This window comes from Oreochromis aureus, linkage group 9 (assembly GCF_013358895.1).
Source record: "Oreochromis aureus strain Israel breed Guangdong linkage group 9, ZZ_aureus, whole genome shotgun sequence".
In the NCBI taxonomy this organism is placed as follows: domain Eukaryota; kingdom Metazoa; phylum Chordata; class Actinopteri; order Cichliformes; family Cichlidae; genus Oreochromis; species Oreochromis aureus.
The window spans coordinates 18779804-18800309 of record NC_052950.1 but is presented as its reverse complement, the minus strand read 5'-3'; the positions used below and the strand labels follow the sequence as shown (position 1 = coordinate 18800309).

The following is a 20506-nucleotide window of genomic DNA, read 5'->3' as shown; positions in this document are numbered from 1 at the left end:
AATAGAGCACCTTTGGGATGTGGTGAAACGGGAGATTCATCCCGGATGTGCAGCCGACAACTGTGTGATGATGTCATGTCAATATAGACAAATCTCTGAGGAATGTTTACAGGAATTTAGCAGTCCTAAAGGCAAACTGGAGCACTACCTAATACAGTAGTTACTGAGCATAACATGTAGCTCATGGACAGTTCTTAGAACAAGTAATACATACAGGATTGGAAGCATTGTTCTATTTGTAATGAAAGAAAACTGGAATCTGTATCATCCGTTTGACTGAATATGGCACAGTTAGGACTTTGCTGTGGGGCTTACCATTTTGTTCTCTTAAGCACACACAGTTAAACACACTACAGCTATAAACTGAAGGTAGATGGCACCATTGGATTATTTGTACCTCAGCAGAGGTCCTGAGAAAGCAAAGAAAAACACAAAACACCAGACTAGAGTTGAAGATGTGTTGGTATTTATTAAATGTAAACATTTAGAACTGAATAAACCTACATCTGTGGTACCATACTTTGAGTTTAGTTTGAACATTCATGATACAATAAAATAAAAGCACTGAAAAAAAGTTATAAAAACAAATTATTCCATTCAGTGATGACTTCAGGAAAACTTTCAAAGCTTAAGGCAAAACCTCAACAAACACATCAAGACTGAGACGATTAGACTCTTATATTGTAACAACTTCAGTGTATAAAAGAAGTAGAAAACACAATCCATGAATATAAAATTATTTAATTATTTACAGTATATTTGTCATGTTATTAGTAGTAAGTATAGCGTATATTTCACTTTCAAACTTTCTGTTTGAGGGACTGTGTTGGCAGATTTTCAGCCACTTGTTGTGACAGCCCCAAAAAGGAGGCCTTTGTATCAGCTTGTAAAGTGGTTTATAAATGTACATTCATTTCCTCAGTAATTATAATGCCAGCTTGTGCCAGGTGGAAATACACAACCATGTTAAACTGACCATAAGACTGGATTTAATTCTTCCTCTTAGAGCTTTAGGAGCTGATCTTTGAGTATATGACAGTGTCCAGACTTTGTGGTTCTGATCCTTGTCTTTAGGTGTAAACCAGCAGGATGCCTTAAGGCGCAGCTCAGCTGTACCGACTGCTGCGACTGTGGCTCCTCCGCCTAGAAGAACTGCGACTGGACGAGCCATACGACCTGCAGACAAAAGAAAACGTTTCACCTTTGAGGCACTGCAGAGGTGTTTACAATGCACAGACATGTGGAGAACATTTAGTGGGGTGTTTTGGCTTCTTTTATCTTAAAGAAACCAAAACACATGTGAAAAAACACAATGTGATTTTCAACAGTTTCAGCCACAGGACAGAAAGATTTGAGAGGGCGAAAAGGTTGAAGTGAGACCGGCCACATTGTTAGTGTCTGTCAGAGTTCACCTGGGAACTCAGAGTCTTACCGCGATCGGCGGTCTGAGCTCCTGTAGCTGTCACTTCGCCTGCGCCCTCGTCTCCTGCTCACACTCCGACTCCGACTGGAATAGCTGTCATAGGAGTCTGACCTGCATTAACATCCAGCCAGGTGACAACACAGATATTATTTTGGGAATAGCAACAGAATGACACCAAATTCAGTGATGACATGTAGAGCTTTAAGATCCATTTCTGACACGGTTACAAATGCAGCTCAAAAGTAATTATCAGGGCTTCATAAGCTTAACTTTAACTATTTTTAAGCAGCAAAAAGTGGGTTACTTATCATTTTAAAGGGACATGCAGTCCAAAAATAATAGATATGAGGAAACAAGAACAACATCACTGAGAATTTAAATATTTTAATAGTTGTAATCGGTGAAAAACAAGCTCAACATTGGTAATCAGATCACGGTATAAGGGAACACAGCGTGTCAGGGAATCGGCTGTTAGAATGTACTGTTAGAAAGAGCGGATTGGTGAGTTTCATGTGGTTTCTGATACGCAGCGTAACAACAGCAGTTGCTCCAGATGTGCTCGCAAAAGTACTGGACTAGTTTGACTATCGTATGGATATATGCCGTGTGTTAACATTAAGCACTTGTGAACACTTTAAATTTTGTATGCAAAACTTTATATTCAGCCATTTACCTCAAGATTTTATGTCCATTACTATAAAATGTAATATCTTTTTAAAGCTGATGATTCTCTTTGACACACTGTATTTTAAAAGGTGACATTTAGTGCCAACAGCAGCCTTCTCAGTGTTAATTTTACTACCCTGTAAAACCTTTCAAGCCCTGTTTAAAGACCTTCAGCTCAAAGTTTTGTGTCCATCTTAAGACATATGGATCCTGTTTTTGGTCTTATGTCTGATAATTACAACAATCCCATCAATCTGACTGTACAGAGTTTTGTTTTTCCAGTTTCAAGCATTTATTTTCTCTGGTGCCACATTAAATGTTATTGAAAATATTGATTGATCTGCACATGCTTTTAGGTTTTGAAATATCTATACTATTTATCAAAAGTTCAAAAGTTTATTTCATCCCACCAACGATCCTGCAGGTAAACCTGCTGCCACATAAGACAAAGCAGAAAATATTCACAACCTCAACGATATTCGGCCAAAATGATGAGGGCTGTAAAAATCAACTGATCTCTTACAAACATATATGCATCGTTTCTATGTGTGTTCTCAGTTAGTTACTATTATATTGCCATTTTTTAAGCTCAACATACTTCACTGCGTTTCTATGAACAATTCCACATTTCTAAATGTGACTTAGTGTCCTCACACACCTGGATCTTCTCCGGCGAATATATGAGCGGCTTCTGGAATGACTTCTACTGTATGTCCGGCTGACGGGAACAACGGAAAACACCAAAAATCAGAGGTTTAACTTCAACATCATAGGTTAGTGACTGTTAAAACGTTGTGGGCACATTTATAAAGACATTTTTGAGTTTTCTTCTTAGGAATCTACACAGAAATCTAAACTGCCAACTACAGAATATTCCCTATCAGATCTTGCACTTGTCCCATGAGTGTTTCATAGTGTACCTGTGACTCCTGTAACTGCGGTACGTGGTGCTGCGAGAGCGAGATCGTCCTCTCCCACGTCTCCTCCAACTCCTGCTACGGCTCCTAAAAGAGCAGCGATACTGTAACTAACATCTCACTCACATTCAGGGATGGAAATTGAAAAGAATTTAGCGATTCCATTATCAATATCACTTATCCATTCAATTCTCTTCTCGACTGTTATTGGGTTGTCATTGGCTCCGTTTTGAGAGTCAATGCCATTGTTAAGCAGCAGCAAAGAAATTACATTCATCTAAATGAAATGCATGCTGTGGGTTAAATGTTTGTGCATGTTTGTTGAGGGATTTCCCTTCTTTGTTGTGATCAGTGTTAGAGTCGTTACTCAAAAAAGTCATTACACACAACACTTTTCTTAAAAGTAATGCAGCACGTTACTTAATTACTACTGGGACAAAGTAATTCGTTATACTATACTGTTTGCAAAGAACTGAAGTTGTGTAAGCAGCACAGTACAGTTGTTTCTATCTTGGATGCAGTTTTCCACTTTACCACTGATCTCGTACATATCCACGCTCTAGACTGTGTTGGTATTTTCCTCTGTCACTTGAATTAAAATCAGCTGATTGTAGCGTGAGTGCAAGATTGATCGATAAGCAGCCAGACTAACAATTCCAAGGGACTGGACTACTGGGAATTGGTTTTCTACAAAAAACGGTTCTTGATTACCATTCCTACTCGAAACTCAAACAATTTATTAAGATTCAAAGGTGGTGTCTGTAAATCATCGCAGTGCTTTATTCTCACTTACCTGGAGGAGTAGCTGGAGCTGCGGGATCTACTCCTGGACCTGCTGTAGGAGTGGGACCAACCCCGGGAGCGTGACCGGTGACTGGAAACAGAGCGGGACTTTCTAGACACGGACCTGGACGTCTTTGGAGAGCGTGTTCCCTTTGCTTTTCCTACAGAGGGGGACCTCTCTTCACTGGAGCTCTCCTGGTTTCTCGGCCTCTGGTTGAGCCGCGCGGTCTTACGGACCTCATCAAACAGAGATCCCGGTCGGACCCGGCTTTTGCTTTTTATCTCCATTCTCACTCCCTGCATGTTGCCGGTCTGGTTCTCTTGAGCCTGGACATTTTTCACAGTGACAGGGGGAGCATTCACATTCTGTACAGCTGACGTTCCTTTCAGTGGCCTCCATTTTAAATTGATTACAGTGGCAGCAGGCTTGCCAGCGGTTCCTTTGTCTTGCGATCCGCCAGCTGTTGATGTGGAACTAACAGCAGACTGTTCTTTGCTATGAGATAAAGCAGTGTCATTGTTTTCCATCTCAGAAGAGTTTGAGGTAGATTTTAGGGTTATTTTAGGAACGCTGTTATGAGGATGACATGGGACTGAAGGTTCAACAATTTCAGCATCATGCTCTGGAGTACAAATGTCCATGTCATCTAATGTCTCCGGCTCCTGGACACTTGGCCAGTGAGAATCGCTGGTGCGATTCCTGTTGGATGACTCTAGATGAGGTTCAGTGTGTTTTGCATTTTTGTTGATACCTTCTTTTGTCCTCTGTTGCCCCCTTTCTTCTTCTTTAGTAGGATTACAGCTTGCAGTTTGGTCCTTTGCATTGAGGTTATTAACATCAGGACTTTTTTTAACAACTCTTCCAGGACTATGTCTTTCCCTTTTGGATTCGTCTTCTTCTTCCTCCTCTTCAAACTCTAAAGGTGGTTGCCAGTGAAAAGTCTCTTTCAGCTTCTGATGCTTTCGCTTAGTTTTCTTGGCCTTGTCCTTACTGTGGTGGGAACCGCCTTTATTCTCACTTCGCCTCTTATGTTTATGCTTACGTTTAGCTTTCTTCTTGCTCTTGCGCTTCTCTGGCTCTGCAGCTTTCTCTGGGCTTTCCTCTGACTGACCAGAAGCTGCCAGAGCATTCCCTCCATCAGATGTTTTTCTGGAAATCTCATAATCCGATTCTGAACTAGCTTCTCCTTCCTCTTTTTCAGAAATAGCTAATGTCCTAGCTGTTAAATTTTCAGAGTCACTTTCTGAGTTCCATCCAGAGATAGAAGACAACTTCTTTTCCAGAGACACGGCGTACTGAGCCACCCTCATCTGCATTTTCAATGGGATAGTGCTGTTGCTCTGGCTCACCTTATCACTGTCACTGTCCCATTCAGTCCTGCTATTAAAACTCTCTGCTGGCACTGAACTGTAATGCTTTGTCTCCAGATCCTCTGAGCTTCCCTTGTCTTTTATTTTCTCCACAGAGCCAATGACACCAGGGCTGCACTCACTGTCTGTCCTGATCTCTGATCCTGAGTGAGCATCTTGACTAAGGCTTCCTGAAATTAACTTATCCAAATTCTTTACTCTGCTCAGAGAACTGTAGTACTCCTTCCACTCCTTGTCTAGTGACTCCTTCTTTGCGTTACTTGTTTTCGGGGACTTTTCAGACTCTGATCTGCTGTAGGACGATGACCTGCTCTTGTGCCGGTTAGTGGACCTGGACCTGGACCTACTGTAACTCCGACTCCGTGAGCGACTGTAAGAACGGCTGTAAGATCTACTCCTGGATGAGCTACTGCGTGAGCGCCGTGAAGGTTTCTGTGCTGTGTTGTCTTCAGAGTCACCTGGCAGAGACTTTGGCGTAGCTGAAGTCTGAGCTTTTTCTGCTGCGCTATCGACTGCTTGCCCAGTGGAGGAAATGTTGCTGGGAGCTACTTTAGCTTTAATTTCCTGAATATGGATGTAGGAGGGTTTCCATGGTTTCTGACCCGGTTTCCAGCGAGAGGGAGGTGGACTGTCGCTCAATGGGATCACAGGGACACTTTCGGGAGCTGGGACAGCTGGCAGTCTGGGGACAGGTGCGACTTTGCTCTCTTGAAGCTTCTCACTCACAGGGATCATGGCATCTGGTTTGCTTGTTTTTTTCTTTCTCGGAGATCTGGAAAAACTCCTTTTTCTGGGTGGCGTCAAAGATCTCGATCTGGATCTGTACCTTGATTTAGACCTGGAGTGAGAATGGGACCAAGACCTAGATCTAGATCTAGAGAAAGATCGCCCTCTAGATCCAGACCGGCTTCTAGATCTTGAATAAGACAGGGACCTTCCTCGAGATCTGGATCGACTGGATGTGTATGACTTAGAGTAGGATCGGGAATCTCTGTATGACCTCGAGGATCGCCGTCTCCTTCTGTTTGAAGAGTGATGTGGACTCGAAGAAGAACGAGTTGGCGAACGGGATTTTCTGAACCCTTTCTCTGAAGACACAGACCTTTCTCCATCTGACTGGTCTTGATGTTTGCTCTTGGAACTCTTCTTCTTGTTATGTTTCCGCTTTTTGGCCTTTTTCTTGTGTTTAGATTTCTTCTTCGCCTTCTTCTGTTGGCAGCGCTGGCTGGACCTCTCCGAGCTGCGGTCTGAGGAGTGCTCTGCAGACTGGGACCACGCAGAGTCGCTTCTGTTGTCCCATCTGCTTGAGGAATGGTCATTCAATCTGTTAAGCCAAAAGACGCATGAAAGCAAATAGAAGGAAAACTAGTTTAAAGTTAGGAAGGAAAACACTTGGTCATACTTGTCTCCTTTGCTCCACCGCTCGATGCTTGGGGGTTGATACATTTTGGTTCTCTTCATTTCTTCTTCTTTCCAGTGCGGTGGAGTTTCACTGCTTCCACGCTCCTCTACAGATGCAGAGCGTGATTTAGACCTCGTAGGAGTGTGATACCGCTGCGAAAGACAAAATAAGTAAAAACTGTGCATTTGCAAACAATTCATTAAAACTAATTCTGCATAAGAGTTAGACTAGATAAACAAGTTTTACAAAATCCAAAAATTTGAATAATTGCATATACATTATATTAGCAATCTCTGATCTTAGTTGAGGTGAGCTTACTATCGTTCCTCTGCCTCTGATCTTCCGTCCAGACTTGGACACAGCTGGTTTCAGGTCAGCTGGAAGAGTTGCTTCTTCTTTTTCAACTCTGAAAATTAATTTGAAATTGAAATCAAATTGCAGCACTTGCTGCGTTTACTTAGATTAGTGTTTTGTTTGCCAATTAAAAAAAAAAAACAAGTATATAAATGAAGCACAACTTTGAACTGACATTTCTGCTTTATCTTCCTGAGATGGCATGTCCCGTCGCAGCAGGAAGCGGTTTTCTGGCACAGGTGGTATTTCCTCTGGCCGAACAACGGGCTTCTCTCTCTTCCCACCCAGCTCCCTCTCCTCTTCCACCTCGTTCTCTCCCTCCCGTAGCTCTCTTCCCACAGGGCTGTGGCAGCAGTTATATTTTTATTAAGAAAACAACAAAAAGCTAAAAATGTCAGTACTGAAGTCTATACAGACTCAATTGGTAGAAAACTGACAACACACTTGAAGATATGTGTAAGTATTTATTAAAGAACGTTATAATGTGATCATGAACAAGAATTTACATAATAAAATAAATAAAAAAAAAATCACCTTTGCTTGGAAGGCAGACTATCCGCATCTTTGTCCTTCCTTGACAGTCTCCTTTTCTTTTTAGGACGTTTACTTTTTGAATGTCTCTTTTGCTTGTAATGCCTGTGCTTTTCATCAAGTTCACTTTCAGACTCCAATGAGGAGAACTGGGAGAACGAGTCATGGGAGCTCAGGGACGAGTCAGCAGAATGGGAAGTTCTTTTCCGCTTGCCTTCTAGCACTGCAGGAAGAAATACAACAGAACGTGTGGAAATAAATTAAAATGTGCCAATTCTGAAGAATACTTGACTCGTATAGTTAGTGAAAGAAGAGGGAACGCTCAGATGCCAGGAGTCATTTTCAGGATGGTACAAGTACAAGAAAAGCTTTGTCTGTTCCTTCCTGGTATGTTCGAGGCAATGAAAGCAGCCCTGGCAGAGTCAGGTGGGCTGAAGCCAACTGAACTCCACAGAGATCACCTCGCTGATCCTCATTAAACAGAAGATCCAGTTACACGCCCCGTGTTAATGCCAGTGGCGGGGGGAAACTCTGGCATCCAAACGCCAACAAAATGAACATGAGCATGAAATATGAGCCAGTTATAATCACAGGCAACACACGTTATCCCTCACTGGAAACAAAAACAAATGAGCATAAAATGTGTAACTTTCACTACAGATATTCTATTAAAGCTTTTGTATTATAACAAAACTTGCAGTCACACTACACTGGCTGAGTGGCAACACATCTAATCTAAACAAACCCAAACCCAAAGATTTCATACAGTGGGTGTGTGTATTCTAAGGGTATTGTCTAATTGTATTCTGTATCTTCTCAAAGATCAAAGAAAAAAATTGGATACAATTCTCCAAAAACTACAGTACCCAGGATGCATTTGACCTTTTCATCAGATTTACTGATCAAAAACAAATGAATAAATACAATAAAGCTAATCCTAACAATTAAGTTTAGTGAACGTACCATCATTTGCAGACTTGGTGATCAGCTGACCACAGTCGACCACTCTCACGTCAGCGTACGGTCTGCTGGCAGAATCAGTCTTCAGCCCCTCAATCTTCTTTATCACTTCAAATCCGGAGATGACCAGACCAAAGACGACGTGGACTCTGCATAGATGCAAGACAGATTTCAAACTAAAAGCAACATTAAATGTACTATTATCTTAGTTTCAAGCCCTGGAGAGCATTTAGGTTTTGCCTCAATCAACTTCCTATGACAGAATATCCTACAACAGCACAGTACATTGAGCTAAAGTTTGAAAACTACCAAAAGGGTTCTAATCTATTAAAATCCCACTCACACAGGCCTGCATAACAGCTAGCAACTGCTAGTAGCTGCTGGAGGTTGCTTCCTGATGCTAGGTAAAATTGTCAGTTTACATTGTTTGCACAGCGTCTTCCATGCAAACTATGAGTGACCAAGGCAATCTGCTACTGACCAAAGCAATCACCAGCAGGTTTTTTGGTGCACCAACCTCTTTGCAACCCATTTCACTTAGTGACAGCCAGCAAACATTCAGCAACCGGTCAAGGAATACAGATCTTTCCTTAGCAACAGGTGGTTGTTGAATGATTGCCAGCCTGTGTGACTAACGCCAAACATGCTATAATCAGTTTAGTAACATAGAAACTTAATGATAGTTGTTGGGATTCTTTTTTTTTGTTTGTTTTTTTTTTCTTATTCCCAAAAAAGTTTCATATCAATACGCTGCAAGTCTCATTTTCAGATGCTTATAAGGAAAATGTTAGAAAATATTTATATATAGAATTACAATGTGAAATAATTTATCAGATGTATCAGACTTTAGTCAAACCTACCCATCAAGATGAGGCGCCATCTTAGTTGTGCTGATTATGGATAATCCAGCAGTAAGCGAGGTGGGGAGTCAACCAAAGGTGGAGGCCGGGCCATGAAAGTGGGGAAAAAAGAGAAAAGAATGAGAATAAACAAATACCTCGATCAAAGCGGGGATGCTACTGTACCACAGGGAAAATCTCAAAAGGAATTGTGCAACAAACCTTTCTTTAATGACATCTGATTACAACTCAATTATGAAAACACTCAACAGCAGAGTGTGGTAAATTACATTATCATTTTTCCTGTTATAAAAATCAATTTGCACAAAGACTACATATCTACATTTCCTCCTTCGAGAATTTGTAATCATGGAGGAAAATGTCAATCGTATGTTCAGAACCTGCTTTTGTGACAACGGAAGCCAAAATAACATTTTGAGTCACCTCAAGCCATTTGTGAAATATTTAAGCAAGTCCAAAAATTGCAAAGACAAACTACTCAATGATAAATACAGTCAGGAGAGAGAGAAACACAGCCTTTGAGACACATTACCTTGGAAGAGCAGGATGCTAGAGTTTCTGTAAATTTTACACAAAAACGGCAAGAGAAAAAATGTAACAATTGTAGGTGAAAAAGAATGAATCCAATGTTTCTCTGCACTTTGAAACTAACTGCACACAGAAGAAGGGACTGCTGATGGTCACACTTAATGACAAATTCTACTCTAAAATCTCAAAACAGGAAACAAAAAAGGGATAGAAAGCAAAAACTAATAAGAAACTTTATTAAGAATGACAGTAAAATAGTGGTAGTTGGGGGGTAAGTTTTTAAAAGCAATGTTTAAATTTAAAAGTTACTCACATAAAAAACTGTGAGCCGTTGGTGTCCTTCCCACGATTGGCCATCGACAGCAGGAAGGCTCTGTCGTGTTTGAGAGTGAAGTTCTCATCTGTCGGGGGCAGATCCAGAGGATGCAAGTGTTAATAAAAATATTCATTTAAAACAAAACAAACCAAAAGGTTTATTAATTCATTAAAGCTTTTCGCTGTCTCACCAACCTATCCTTCCATAAAGTCAGCTCCTAACAAAAGGTTTCTGTTGGGCCAAATGTTACTGCATTCTGTTTATACAGTACCAAACCAGTAATGACTTTCAACAACTTGCACTTTTCAGATGAAAAGGTACCACACTGGTTTCAAGCAGATCTGCTTGCTGATGTGCGCAATATGTTACGTGCATTTCTCAAAGTCAACCTTACATCACAGTCTTCAAGTCAGAGCTGCATTCTGATATATTCGATGGTTAACCCGCTGTAGGAGTTCCAGAAAACACACACAGTCGAATTTATAAAAGGAACCATTATCTTTTGATTGCACAGCTACCAGGAATTAATTCTGCAAGTTGTGTTTAGATGTCTGGTTTACATATTGCTCTGGAGTTCACCCTCGGGTTTAGCAGGGTGACATAAGCTTTGTTTCTAAAAGCTTTAAAAAGTTAGAGAAAAATGTCCGGACCACTGATTTAGGAGATTCTCAACGAGGGTCTGGTCCATCTCAAAAGTAAGCACCATCACTGACAGTGCTTACTTTGAGGGCCCTGCTTATAAAAAGCAGTTACGGCTGTAACAGTAACGAAAGGCGGTACGACGCTGTTGGATCACTTCAAGTTTCAAGGTGTTTTTCAAAGCTGGAGATTAATGAGTGCTTTGCAAAAACAAAATAATCCCCGTAACGTACAGTTTTAACAAAAAGATGATATGCAATATAAAAGTTAAGAGTGGAATATCTTCTTACTAATGAGCAAAACCACCCGTCTGGTTCTGGCTTCATGTCCTGCTAGTTGGCTATAAGTGCTACCTATTTAACATTAAAAAACTAATCTGAGCGGGGGGGACCTTTCAGTACAAATGTGAATCTGTGACGCTGCGAGCATTTGCACTGCTTTCACTGACTGAGGAAGGTGGTGGGGACGATGTTGGCATGGTGTTACGGAGCTGTGTACATCTCTTACCTTTTCATTTTGCAAAAGACCACTCTATAAATAAGAGAATATGTTGAAAATTTTAGGCAGGAAGATTGTAGCTTTCAGTTAAGAGAATGCCTACTCTCCATGTTGATTTGATAAAGCCTACTACTGTTACTACATAGAAGAACTACACAATGGAAAAGTGAAGGTCAGCGCAGTCAAACATAGGACAATTCACACACAAAAACCCATTAACCATCTATGCAACTTTATATTCATGCTTTGTTTTTGTTTTTTTAGTATAGATATGCATCACTATTATTAGATTATTAGATAACTTGATATTCCAAATACCTTCAAAGTAGCCTCCATATATGGATTCCCCTCCTCTTCCATTTCCTGCAAAGATTAATAAAGTCAAATAAATTCACAGCAGCTTCTTTATATTGCAGCAGTGTAATTGTGTGTAGCTGCTGAAAAAGATACTGCCTCATCAGCAAAGGCAGCAGTGATTCATGTTTATTGGGCTCATTTTTGAAGTGGCTGCCATGTTCAGGAAACTGTAGTCTCCTGGATTCCTGCCATGAACACCCACAACAAAGCCGCAGAGCATGTTTACGGTATGTTGGCACTTTGATGAGATTAACAGCTTTGATCAGTTTTTACCCATTTTAATTTGGGCTGTAATTAATGTTATTATTGAAAAACATTTCCCACCTGGAGAGCATTTAATCCATCTTTAAAACAACCCAAATGAGAGTTTTTTTTCGCCCCGCTCACATAAGCTGTGTTACGCTCTGTTGGCTTTCATTAGATTTTGGACTGAAACGAACAAACTAGCAAATTAGAAAAAGGTGGAGCACTGTGAACACATTCTTAGGTAAACAGGGGATTATAACATTACCTTCAGTAAAGTCGCCTCCCTGAATCATAAAGTTTTTCACAACTCGGTGAAACGTGGACCCTTTGTAGCACAGCTTTTTCCTTGTGACTTTCCCAGTTCCCCTTTCACCTGCAATGACATGCATGTTAACTGAGCTCTCGCCAAAAAAACAAAAACACTCAACCTGCTAATACACAAAGTGCTTCTGTGTTTACTAGATGGTTTTAAGAAACAAAGGCTTTTAATATTGCCACAAAGGAATGAAAACCACATTTGGGTGGTGGCTTTCAGTAAACTATATGCCTTTAGTCTGGCATCCTGGTGGTACTCCCTTGGAGGACTGCCAAATTCATTAATAAATCTTCCACTGGACCAATACTAACCGGGGACACAATACTGGCCCAAAGCTATTACCCTCCAGAGTCCCCTTACTCCTGGGGTGAAATGACGTGAAGGCAGGATTTAATTAGATGTGGTGATGTGTTGAAGGTGGCTTTCAGCAGAAAAAGCCTGTGTGTCCTATTGAAAAGCTAAGGGTTTAGTATTTTACTTCTTTGGCTTCGGCACTGTTCCAGGGGTTTGGTTTCCTTTGGAGTGAGCTGATCCAATTCTAAAAGGACACATTAGAAACTTTGAGAAAGTCAGCAAACTGCACCAGCTGAATGCGGGTGTGTATTACTGCCTCACTGGTGTGCTGTCTGTGCATGTGTTGGTTCAGGAACAGACTAACGAGCCTTTTCCCATGTCTGCCTTTGCTGCCATCGCATTCCCGTTGGCCAGGTAGGGTGAAAAATGAGACGGGGGATCGCTCGGCTATGTGTCTGCAGATTTATGACTTTGTCTAGGCAAACCACTGCCTCTACAGTACACTACACTGCTCTGTGGGATGAAATATCTAGGGAAACGGAGCAGCCACAACATAAGTCATAAAATGGTATATGTTTTTTATTACGTTAGTGTCATTTTATTTCACTTATTTAACAACGTTCTCATTGCTTTTGTATTGCAGTGCTTGGATAAACCTTGTTAAGTTACACTTCTGTAAGGCCAAACAGATGAGGTTGACAACATTTGTGATGCAGCACATCACAGGACGTTATCTCTCAAAATTATGTCAGAAAATGTTATTTTATTGAACAGTTTCTGATGCTTAAACTTCAGCAAACCTCTCGACTGTGAGAGAAAACCTCTTCTCTAATGCTGTGACCCGATCAGTCAGCGAGTGAAATTTTCCCCCTTAACACTTTATTTATGTCCATTTGTGGAAGTAGCAGAGCCTATGCAAATAAGTTTAAACCACTGCAAATATGTTTCTGTAAATTCCTTCAAAGTTCAACAGGAAGTGAAGCACAAAACCCCACCCCCCCCAAAAAATCCATCACAGATGAAAAGATACAGCGTGAAAACTACAGACTGGTGTGGTGCAGTAAATGAGTTTTGTTGTTTTTAACTTTGTTTTCCCCTCACTTCAGCTTTTAGTCACAATGATCCCGGCATAACCACTGCGTTAGTCACTTTGCACGCTGATGTTATCATCGTCACAGAACCACATCTGTTTATGCTCACTGTTAAAGCACAGGTAGCGTGTGCAGTATTCTCCTGAAGGTTAGGTGTCGCCACGTCAGCGCTGATAAAGGAAAGAAGTCAAAACTGGAAGCAAAGACATTGCCGTGTGTGTTTATTCAAGAAAGTCTAATCTTTTCAAACTGCTGTAGCTTCCCTCCATGTGTAGTGTGTCAATCTATGAGCTTGTGATTGGCTATATCATTAAAACTGCAATTAAAAACTGACTATCATACACTTCATGCGCGTCTTCAACTCAGAGTTGCAGAAACGAAAACTAAAACACTGTTCAATCTGCCATGAATGGCAATCGCAATAGTGCCATCACTCTTCTCTGCAGCTCCGGAGTACCCCAGAGATTTTTGACACTGCCCCTATCTGACAACGGACAATCTCTGCAGGTGGATCAACGGACCATCAACGAGTGCCGACGCACTACTACCGCTGGACAATAACTCCCACATAAGTGATCCTGCCGACTCTTCAGTCTTTAGCCTGTGGTGATAATGCTGTGCAGACTTTGATCGATAAACAGCTTTTTGTCAACAAAGTGGATTATTGATCAGAAGTTTGGCCATTTACAAACCTACTACAATTCACTATTTACCTGCATTGTTATGAAACCACCGGGTACAATTTGACATTTGATAAAGCTGATTCTAAACAAATACACAGAAATGAAAGCTACATAAATGAAATCTGTTTTTCCATATTAATCAAGTAGTTTTGAAATTTTAGAGTAAAAGTAGTGAAAATCTTGCACTTTAGTCTGATTTTTGCAACGCTGAATCACATTTTTAAGCAGAATTATTCAAATATGCGATTAACGAAATGCTGTAAAGTCATGACATTTGACTGGAAGATATCTCTGAATGAGGATTACTCACCAGTGCACAAACAGAGAAAGTTTTTGCTGGTCTTGGGACAAATATCCGAAAAAAGCTGAAAGACTATACGCCCAACTACAAGACACATAAGGGGGAAAGAAGAGTCACTAAAAGTATAATCTTTAAACAAAGTCAAAATAAATCACATATAAACAACAACATGTAAACAACCGAAAACAATCTTTAATACTTCACAGCTACATTTTCTATTACAAGCTACAAGCTTCTATTACAGAAAGTCTGATACTATTCCCCAGTGTGAGGGACAGCTGTGGAAGAAGAGCATCAGCTACATCTTTCAGGATAAAGTCACTAAAACAGTCTGGTCCATATTTCCATTCTCATCAGCTATCAGGGGTTATATAGAAATATCACCTCTCAGCACAGATACAGCTGATGCTAAACCAGTCTACCAAGTTTATTCACCACTGAGTGAGCCACTTTCATTTTGTAAATGAATATCAATGAAAAGCTTGAACACCAAAAGCAAAATCTATACATAACATTAATTTAAAAATCCTTTTTTTTTTTTACATATCAGTTCAAAGTATGTAAGTTAAGGTAGGCTCTAACTAACTATTCCCTCCACCTGTAAATTGATAAGGATTTCCCTTACTTGGCTCCCGGTTGAGCTCCACATCAAAGTAACACTGAGGGCGGTCTTTCACCCCCATTGTGATCAAAGTCCAGATGACCTAAAATGCAAAAACAAAAGAAGCTAAGCATAAAAAAACAATGCTGCTCCCCCTTTAAAAAAAAAAAAAATACATAAGTTTAAGCCAACAGAGAGACAGCACATTGGAAAGAGGCTGTATACAATGGAGAGACTAAATGACAGCAAAGGAGGAAGAAACAGAAAGGGGAGGAGAGAGCAATGGTGGGGGAGAGGGAGAGACAGAGAGAAGTCTGTGGGGAAATACAGAGGCTATGCAAATCCGAGCAGAGCGCACCACAGACTCCTTACTGTATATTTATTGCTCTGTGACAAACACTGAAATGTCACCGCTCCGGCTGAGCCTGCTTTGTAACATTAATAATAACCTGGAAGTGTATCTACAGCTTTTAGTTTGAGCATGTATGATTTATATATGGACAAGCACCCAGCAGACAATTAAAGCAAGCACCATCAATAGATCCCAAGGTTTACCTTGATCATGTGACAAAAAATCTCCTCAAAACCATGCACCAACTTGTTTAATGTCAGTGCTTTACTGCTGAGCCATGAGTTGGAAAACCACAATGTTTTCAGTCCTAGCAATGCAGTTTTAATCACAACTACAGTACAAGGAAATGTTTGGTCTATCTGGAATTTGTGTGGGTGAGCGGACTGAACTGCCAAAGAGCTTTACGAGTAATGAAAGTGCAACACAGTACGGAAGAAGAAAAAAAACAAAAAAAACAAATCACAGCAACCTCTCAGCAATGTGTATTCATCAAATTTTCTTCTCTTAATGTCCATGGTATGTGCTCAATATTTCTTTTCTTTTCTTTTCTTTTTTTAACTGTGCAGAGATGTGTTTGAGGGGAAAGAGTTCGTGCAGCTGAACAAGCAGAACTAAAGCATTGCTGCACTCAACTTTACTTCAGGACACTTCAAGCACCACACCACAAGCTTTCACTTGATGGAAACAATTATTGAACAATAACACAGCATAACACTATAAAAGAGCACCGTCTGAAACACAGTAATGTGAAAAAGTATTTGCCCCCTTCCTGATGTCGTTTGCATATTTGTCACACTTCAATGTTTTAGGTTTGCATAACTTTTTCCCCCTAATAAATGAAATCGGCATTTGAAATCTGTAATTTGCATTTACTTGGGTTATCTCTGTCTAATATTAACATTTATTTTCAATGTTTGAATGTGACGAGTACGCAAAAGAATAAAGGGAGGGGAGAAGGGTGCAGATACTTTGTTTTCTTTTTTTTGCAGGAGAGGAACTAAGGAGGAACCGCTACAGACAAAACTTAGCATCTGCTAAAGGACAAATATAGTAAAGAATAAAACATGAGCTGCAGTGTTTTGTGTTATTAGCCATAGTTTAACTTTAGCTTTCTCCCAGAACACAAGAAGAGACGTGAGCTTGGTGTTAAGTTGGAGTGTTTTGTGGCATTACTGCACAGGAGGAAGTATATCAAGGTGTCAAGATGATAATACTGAATCTATACATAGCCGCTTAAGGGGCCTGTCTTTCCAGATAAACAGAGCTGCATTGCATTCACAGCAGAACTCGTGTCATATTACTAACCTTGACTATGTTTGGTTAACGAGTAATGGCATCTGCATGAACAGTTAGATCGTGGCTGCTACGAATAGAAAACAATAACCAACTTCTGGAGAAGTCCCTCCTCCACTGAGCTCTTTAGATATTTACCTTGCATGTCATGCAGACTACAGTAACCACTAAAGCGGACTTCTTTCCCCCCAAAACAAAAAAAACAAACAAACAAAAAAAACAAAACACAAAACCCCAAAACAATGCTGTAAATCCAGACTGCTCACAAAGTCGACATTTATGAAACCGAGAATGCCCTTTTGCATTTCTTGTATAACGTTAGCAGCCAGGACGGCACACCTTGTAGCTCGGGTTTATCTGAAAAACAACCTAAGGTTACTGAGGGTTTAAGCCATGCTGTGAGTATTAAAACGGTGTGAAATCTCCCCAGGCTACGACGAGAACACTGTTCAAACAAATGTTAGGCGCTTTTCCAAAGCGGTGGAGCTAACAGCTAGGAGCTGGCTAAAGTTAGCTAAGCAGCTTACGTAAAAAAATCACTCGTTTGCAGAGACTGTTAGCATTTATTTCAACGCTGAAAATCCTACCAAAGGTAATTAAAAGCTTTGATTCATGTAACTTACCTCTGTACAGTAGCTAGCCAAGAACCAGCTAGTCACTGACGGTCGCCACTTAGCATGTGAGTTCCCTTTTTTGAGTGACGAGTGCTAATCAGAAAGCCGACCGGTGGGTGGGCGCTTTAGTAGTTTTGTCCCTTTCGGCTTGCCGTAGAAGATTTGTTGTGGTTTTGTTGTATCAGGAAGCACACTTGAAGTTAGCTCGCTGGACTAATTTTAATTTAAGGTCTTACTTCGCTATTATAAGTCGTTATTAAGGACGGCTCTCTTTATCGATCATTGATTGCTTTTGCATCGCGAAGCTGGGGCGGGTTTCCTGCCTGCTTATGGCGTGTTTTTGTTTGTGATAAGATGCATTAGTCAGCTAAACTACAATAGCTTAGGGACAAGGTGCAGCATGAAACCCATGATAATGAGGTAAGCTGCAACGAGATGTTGTCACGAGTGTTTAAATTGTCTTAGCTCAAAGATTTCTAAATGGTGTTTAACTACAGAGACTACAGAGATTTTAAACCTACACATTTTCCCTGTTCAGTTACCATCTGTTCACACCAACTGAACCTAATGCACTCTGAAACGCAGTGTTTAGGTTTTTTTTGGAAAGTTATTTATTTATTTAGTTAATTTAAGGAGTATTAATGAAAACAATATCACATTTCACGTAGACAAATGTCGTTACCAATGGTGATGGACAGATTGACAGGTGAGGTCAGACAGGAGTCTCAGTGGTATATGATGTTTGCAGACAACGTTGGGATTTGTACTTAGTGGAAAGAGCAAGTGGGAGAGAACCTGAAAAGGTGCAGGTATGGTCTGGAGAAAAGAGGAATGAAAGTTAGTAAAATAAGAGGGAGAGGAAAGATAATGAATGTGGATGGGTTACATACCTGGATTCAACCATCCAAAACAAGGCAGGTAGGGTGGAGTGTTACGAATGTCAGGGGCGATTAGTGGTAGAAGGATACCAGCAAGAGTGAAAGGAAAGTTTTACTACATGGTTTGCAAGTTAGACCTCCTTTCATTTATGGTTTGGAGACGGTGGCACTGACAAAAAAAAAACAACAACAAAAAAACAAAACCCGGAGGCACAGCCGGAGGTGCCAGAGGTGAAGATGTTAAGTTTTTTTATCGGGACTGACCCAGATGGACAGGATTATAAATGAGTACATCAGACAGTTCAGGTTTAGAGCTAGAGAGTTAGAGAGGCAAGGCTGAAATGCTTTGGATATGTGGAAAGCAGGAGTAGTGGATGGATACAGAGCTGCCAGGCAGTAGAAAAAGAGGAAGACCATAGAGGAGCTTTGTTGATGGACATGCAGAGAGTTGGTGTGCCAGAGGACAGTTCTGAGAATAGGGTCAGATGGAGGGAGATGATTCGCTGTGGTGACCCCACGGGAGTAGGAGGGAGCAGCTGAAAGAAGAAGAAGAAGAAATATTTTGACCAAAATAACTCCAAATATTCCACATGAAGCCCCAAAAGTTGATTATAGGTCCAGATGAACAGAATCAACTTTTGGGGATTTACTTACCTGGATGATTGAGCATGCATATTTTATTATAATAGAATAATAAAACACAATTTGATAAGAAATGAAAATGTAGTGTAAAAAATATAGAATATGAAATTTGACTGTAAGACTAACAGCTCAGTTTGTTTTATATGTGTTATTAACATAAATAAATACAGCTGGTTATTTATTTATATATATATATATAAGTTTATATAACAGTTGTCATCAGCACTATATCCCCAATTTAAATGTGCTCTTTTAAAAATCTGGTGCATTATATGTTCATGGTTTTTTTTTTTTTTTAAGTGGTACTGAAATTTAATTCATTTAATTTAATTGTTGGGATAATTCATCAGTATTTCCAGCTTGGAAGATGTAATACTGACATTTATTCGTGTGAGATACATTTCAGTACATTCTGTAGTTATGATGTAGTCACTATTCATTTATGGAAACAGCAATTTTAGAGACACGTAAGCATAATGCAGTACAAAACAGTATTAGTATCAGACTCTAATACTGACCTAGTCTAATCAATATGATAACAGTAATCTGATCTTGCTTTCTGCTCCGTGTAGGCAGTGTGTGCTTCATGGACCGAGTGGATAATGTCTGTGATCCTGTTTGCCTTTGTGGTTCGGGTCAGGGATGGACTTCCCCTGTCAGCCTCCACAGACTTTGAACACAACCGAGAGCTCCAGCAGAGGAAGCAGCAGATTAAGACCATCAGCAAGGCGCTGGCCCGCTTCCCCGACAGAGGGACCATTAAGGGCCAGGAGCTCAATATATAGTAAGCACACAACAAACGAAAAGCAGCAGCAGCAGCATCAGCAGACAGATTCATAAGAACCTGCCTAATTGCAAAAATGCACAACACACAGCCTTAAAGCAAATCAGCACGTGTTTGATTTTGTGGTACGGACTACATACGCAGTGTTGTCCATGTGAACAGAGGGGCATCCACGTCACGCTGCGTCAGGCTGTTTGTTTACTAAACACCTTTTCTCCTCTCACCTGTTCAGCTTCGTCTCTTCAGAGGGTGTATCCTACATGACTGTGTGTCACTGCAGCCTCCCTGTTGCTAAAGCCTTCTGCTTCCTGGAAGATCTGCGCTGGGAGTTCACAGCATGCTTCAAAAGCACTGTTGTTGCCTTGGCAGCCAGGCCATATCCATTTTTGGAATTCGGTGAGGGGAGCGAAATTGCCTCATATAGATTTGATAGCGTCTTTTGGGATTGCAAAAGGTTTTTCTCTCTTTTGCTTTAAATTTAAGATGTGTTAAAAGACAATTAAATAAATGAAATCTTCTAATTTACCTCTGAATCTTGCTGCTAATTGACAGACAGCATTATTCAGAAGCTGAAGCAGCAGTACAACCAAAGTGGTGGTCCGGCCCTAGAGGTGACTTTGGCAGAAGTCCAGGAGGAGCTGAGGATCCATCCACCTCAAGTAATAAACCTGGATGAGGTGGAGCTAACCAATGGCACTGCAAATGGGCACATGGAGCAGGGTCCTGGATCTGGTAAGGCTTAAAGCACTTGCAACAGAGCACTCTGCTTCCTGCCTTTGACAGCCAGTATGAATTCTTTGTAATGC

At 40.6% G+C, this 20506-nt stretch overlaps 2 protein-coding genes across 9 annotated transcripts in view; one reads left to right on the top strand and one right to left on the bottom strand.

Moving 5' to 3' along the window:
* Window positions 1–444: 444 nt before the first annotated feature.
* On the bottom strand, window positions 445–17535 carry nktr (natural killer cell triggering receptor). 5 transcript variants are annotated; one of them, XM_031732466.2, is made up of 17 exons: window positions 17406–17535; window positions 15162–15240; window positions 14546–14620; window positions 12117–12224; window positions 11567–11611; window positions 10109–10196; window positions 9268–9297; window positions 8411–8556; window positions 7451–7670; window positions 7092–7259; window positions 6881–6968; window positions 6563–6714; window positions 3800–6484; window positions 3010–3093; window positions 2748–2807; window positions 1433–1534; window positions 445–1176 (listed from the first exon to the last, which is right to left on the bottom strand). In XM_031732466.2, the coding sequence occupies exons 2-17, from the start codon at window positions 15217–15219 to the stop codon at window positions 1107–1109; spliced, it is 4179 nt and encodes a 1392-aa protein (XP_031588326.2). In that variant the 5' UTR covers window positions 15220–15240; window positions 17406–17535; the 3' UTR covers window positions 445–1106. The 5 variants fall into 5 exon arrangements, with proteins under 5 accessions (XP_031588326.2, XP_031588327.2, XP_039473537.1 ...); XM_031732467.2 differs by having other exon boundaries at window positions 3800–6460; XM_039617603.1 differs by lacking the exons at window positions 14546–14620; window positions 15162–15240; window positions 17406–17535 and adding an exon at window positions 11258–11281 and having other exon boundaries at window positions 12117–12189.
* Window positions 17313–20506, top strand: part of sec22c (SEC22 homolog C, vesicle trafficking protein) — an 18731-nt gene continuing 15537 nt past the window's right edge. For 3 of the 4 annotated variants that reach the window (XM_039617605.1, XM_039617606.1, XM_031732578.2), the window contains exons 1-4: window positions 17562–17816; window positions 19489–19700; window positions 19933–20096; window positions 20253–20432. In XM_039617605.1, the coding sequence (XP_039473539.1) occupies window positions 19519–19700; window positions 19933–20096; window positions 20253–20432 (526 nt within the window). In that variant the 5' untranslated portion in view covers window positions 17562–17816; window positions 19489–19518. Of the gene's footprint in view, window positions 17375–17561; window positions 17817–19488; window positions 19701–19932; window positions 20097–20252; window positions 20433–20506 lie in introns of those variants that run through there. The other variant, XM_039617607.1, reaches the window with a different exon arrangement.

Excerpts from the sequence above, each read along its gene's own strand:
- nktr (XM_031732466.2), bottom strand. The coding sequence starts at position 15,219 with ATGGGGGTGAAAGACCGCCCTCAGTGTTACTTTGATGTGGAGCTCAAC. Across the intron at positions 10,197-11,566 it reads ATATGGAGGCTACTTTGAAG|ATGAGAACTTCACTCTCAAA; the intron begins GTATTTGGAATA and ends TGCCCCCGACAG. Across the intron at positions 3,094-3,799 it reads AGCTCCAGCTACTCCTCCAG|GAGCCGTAGCAGGAGTTGGA; the intron begins GTAAGTGAGAAT and ends CTGCTCTTTTAG.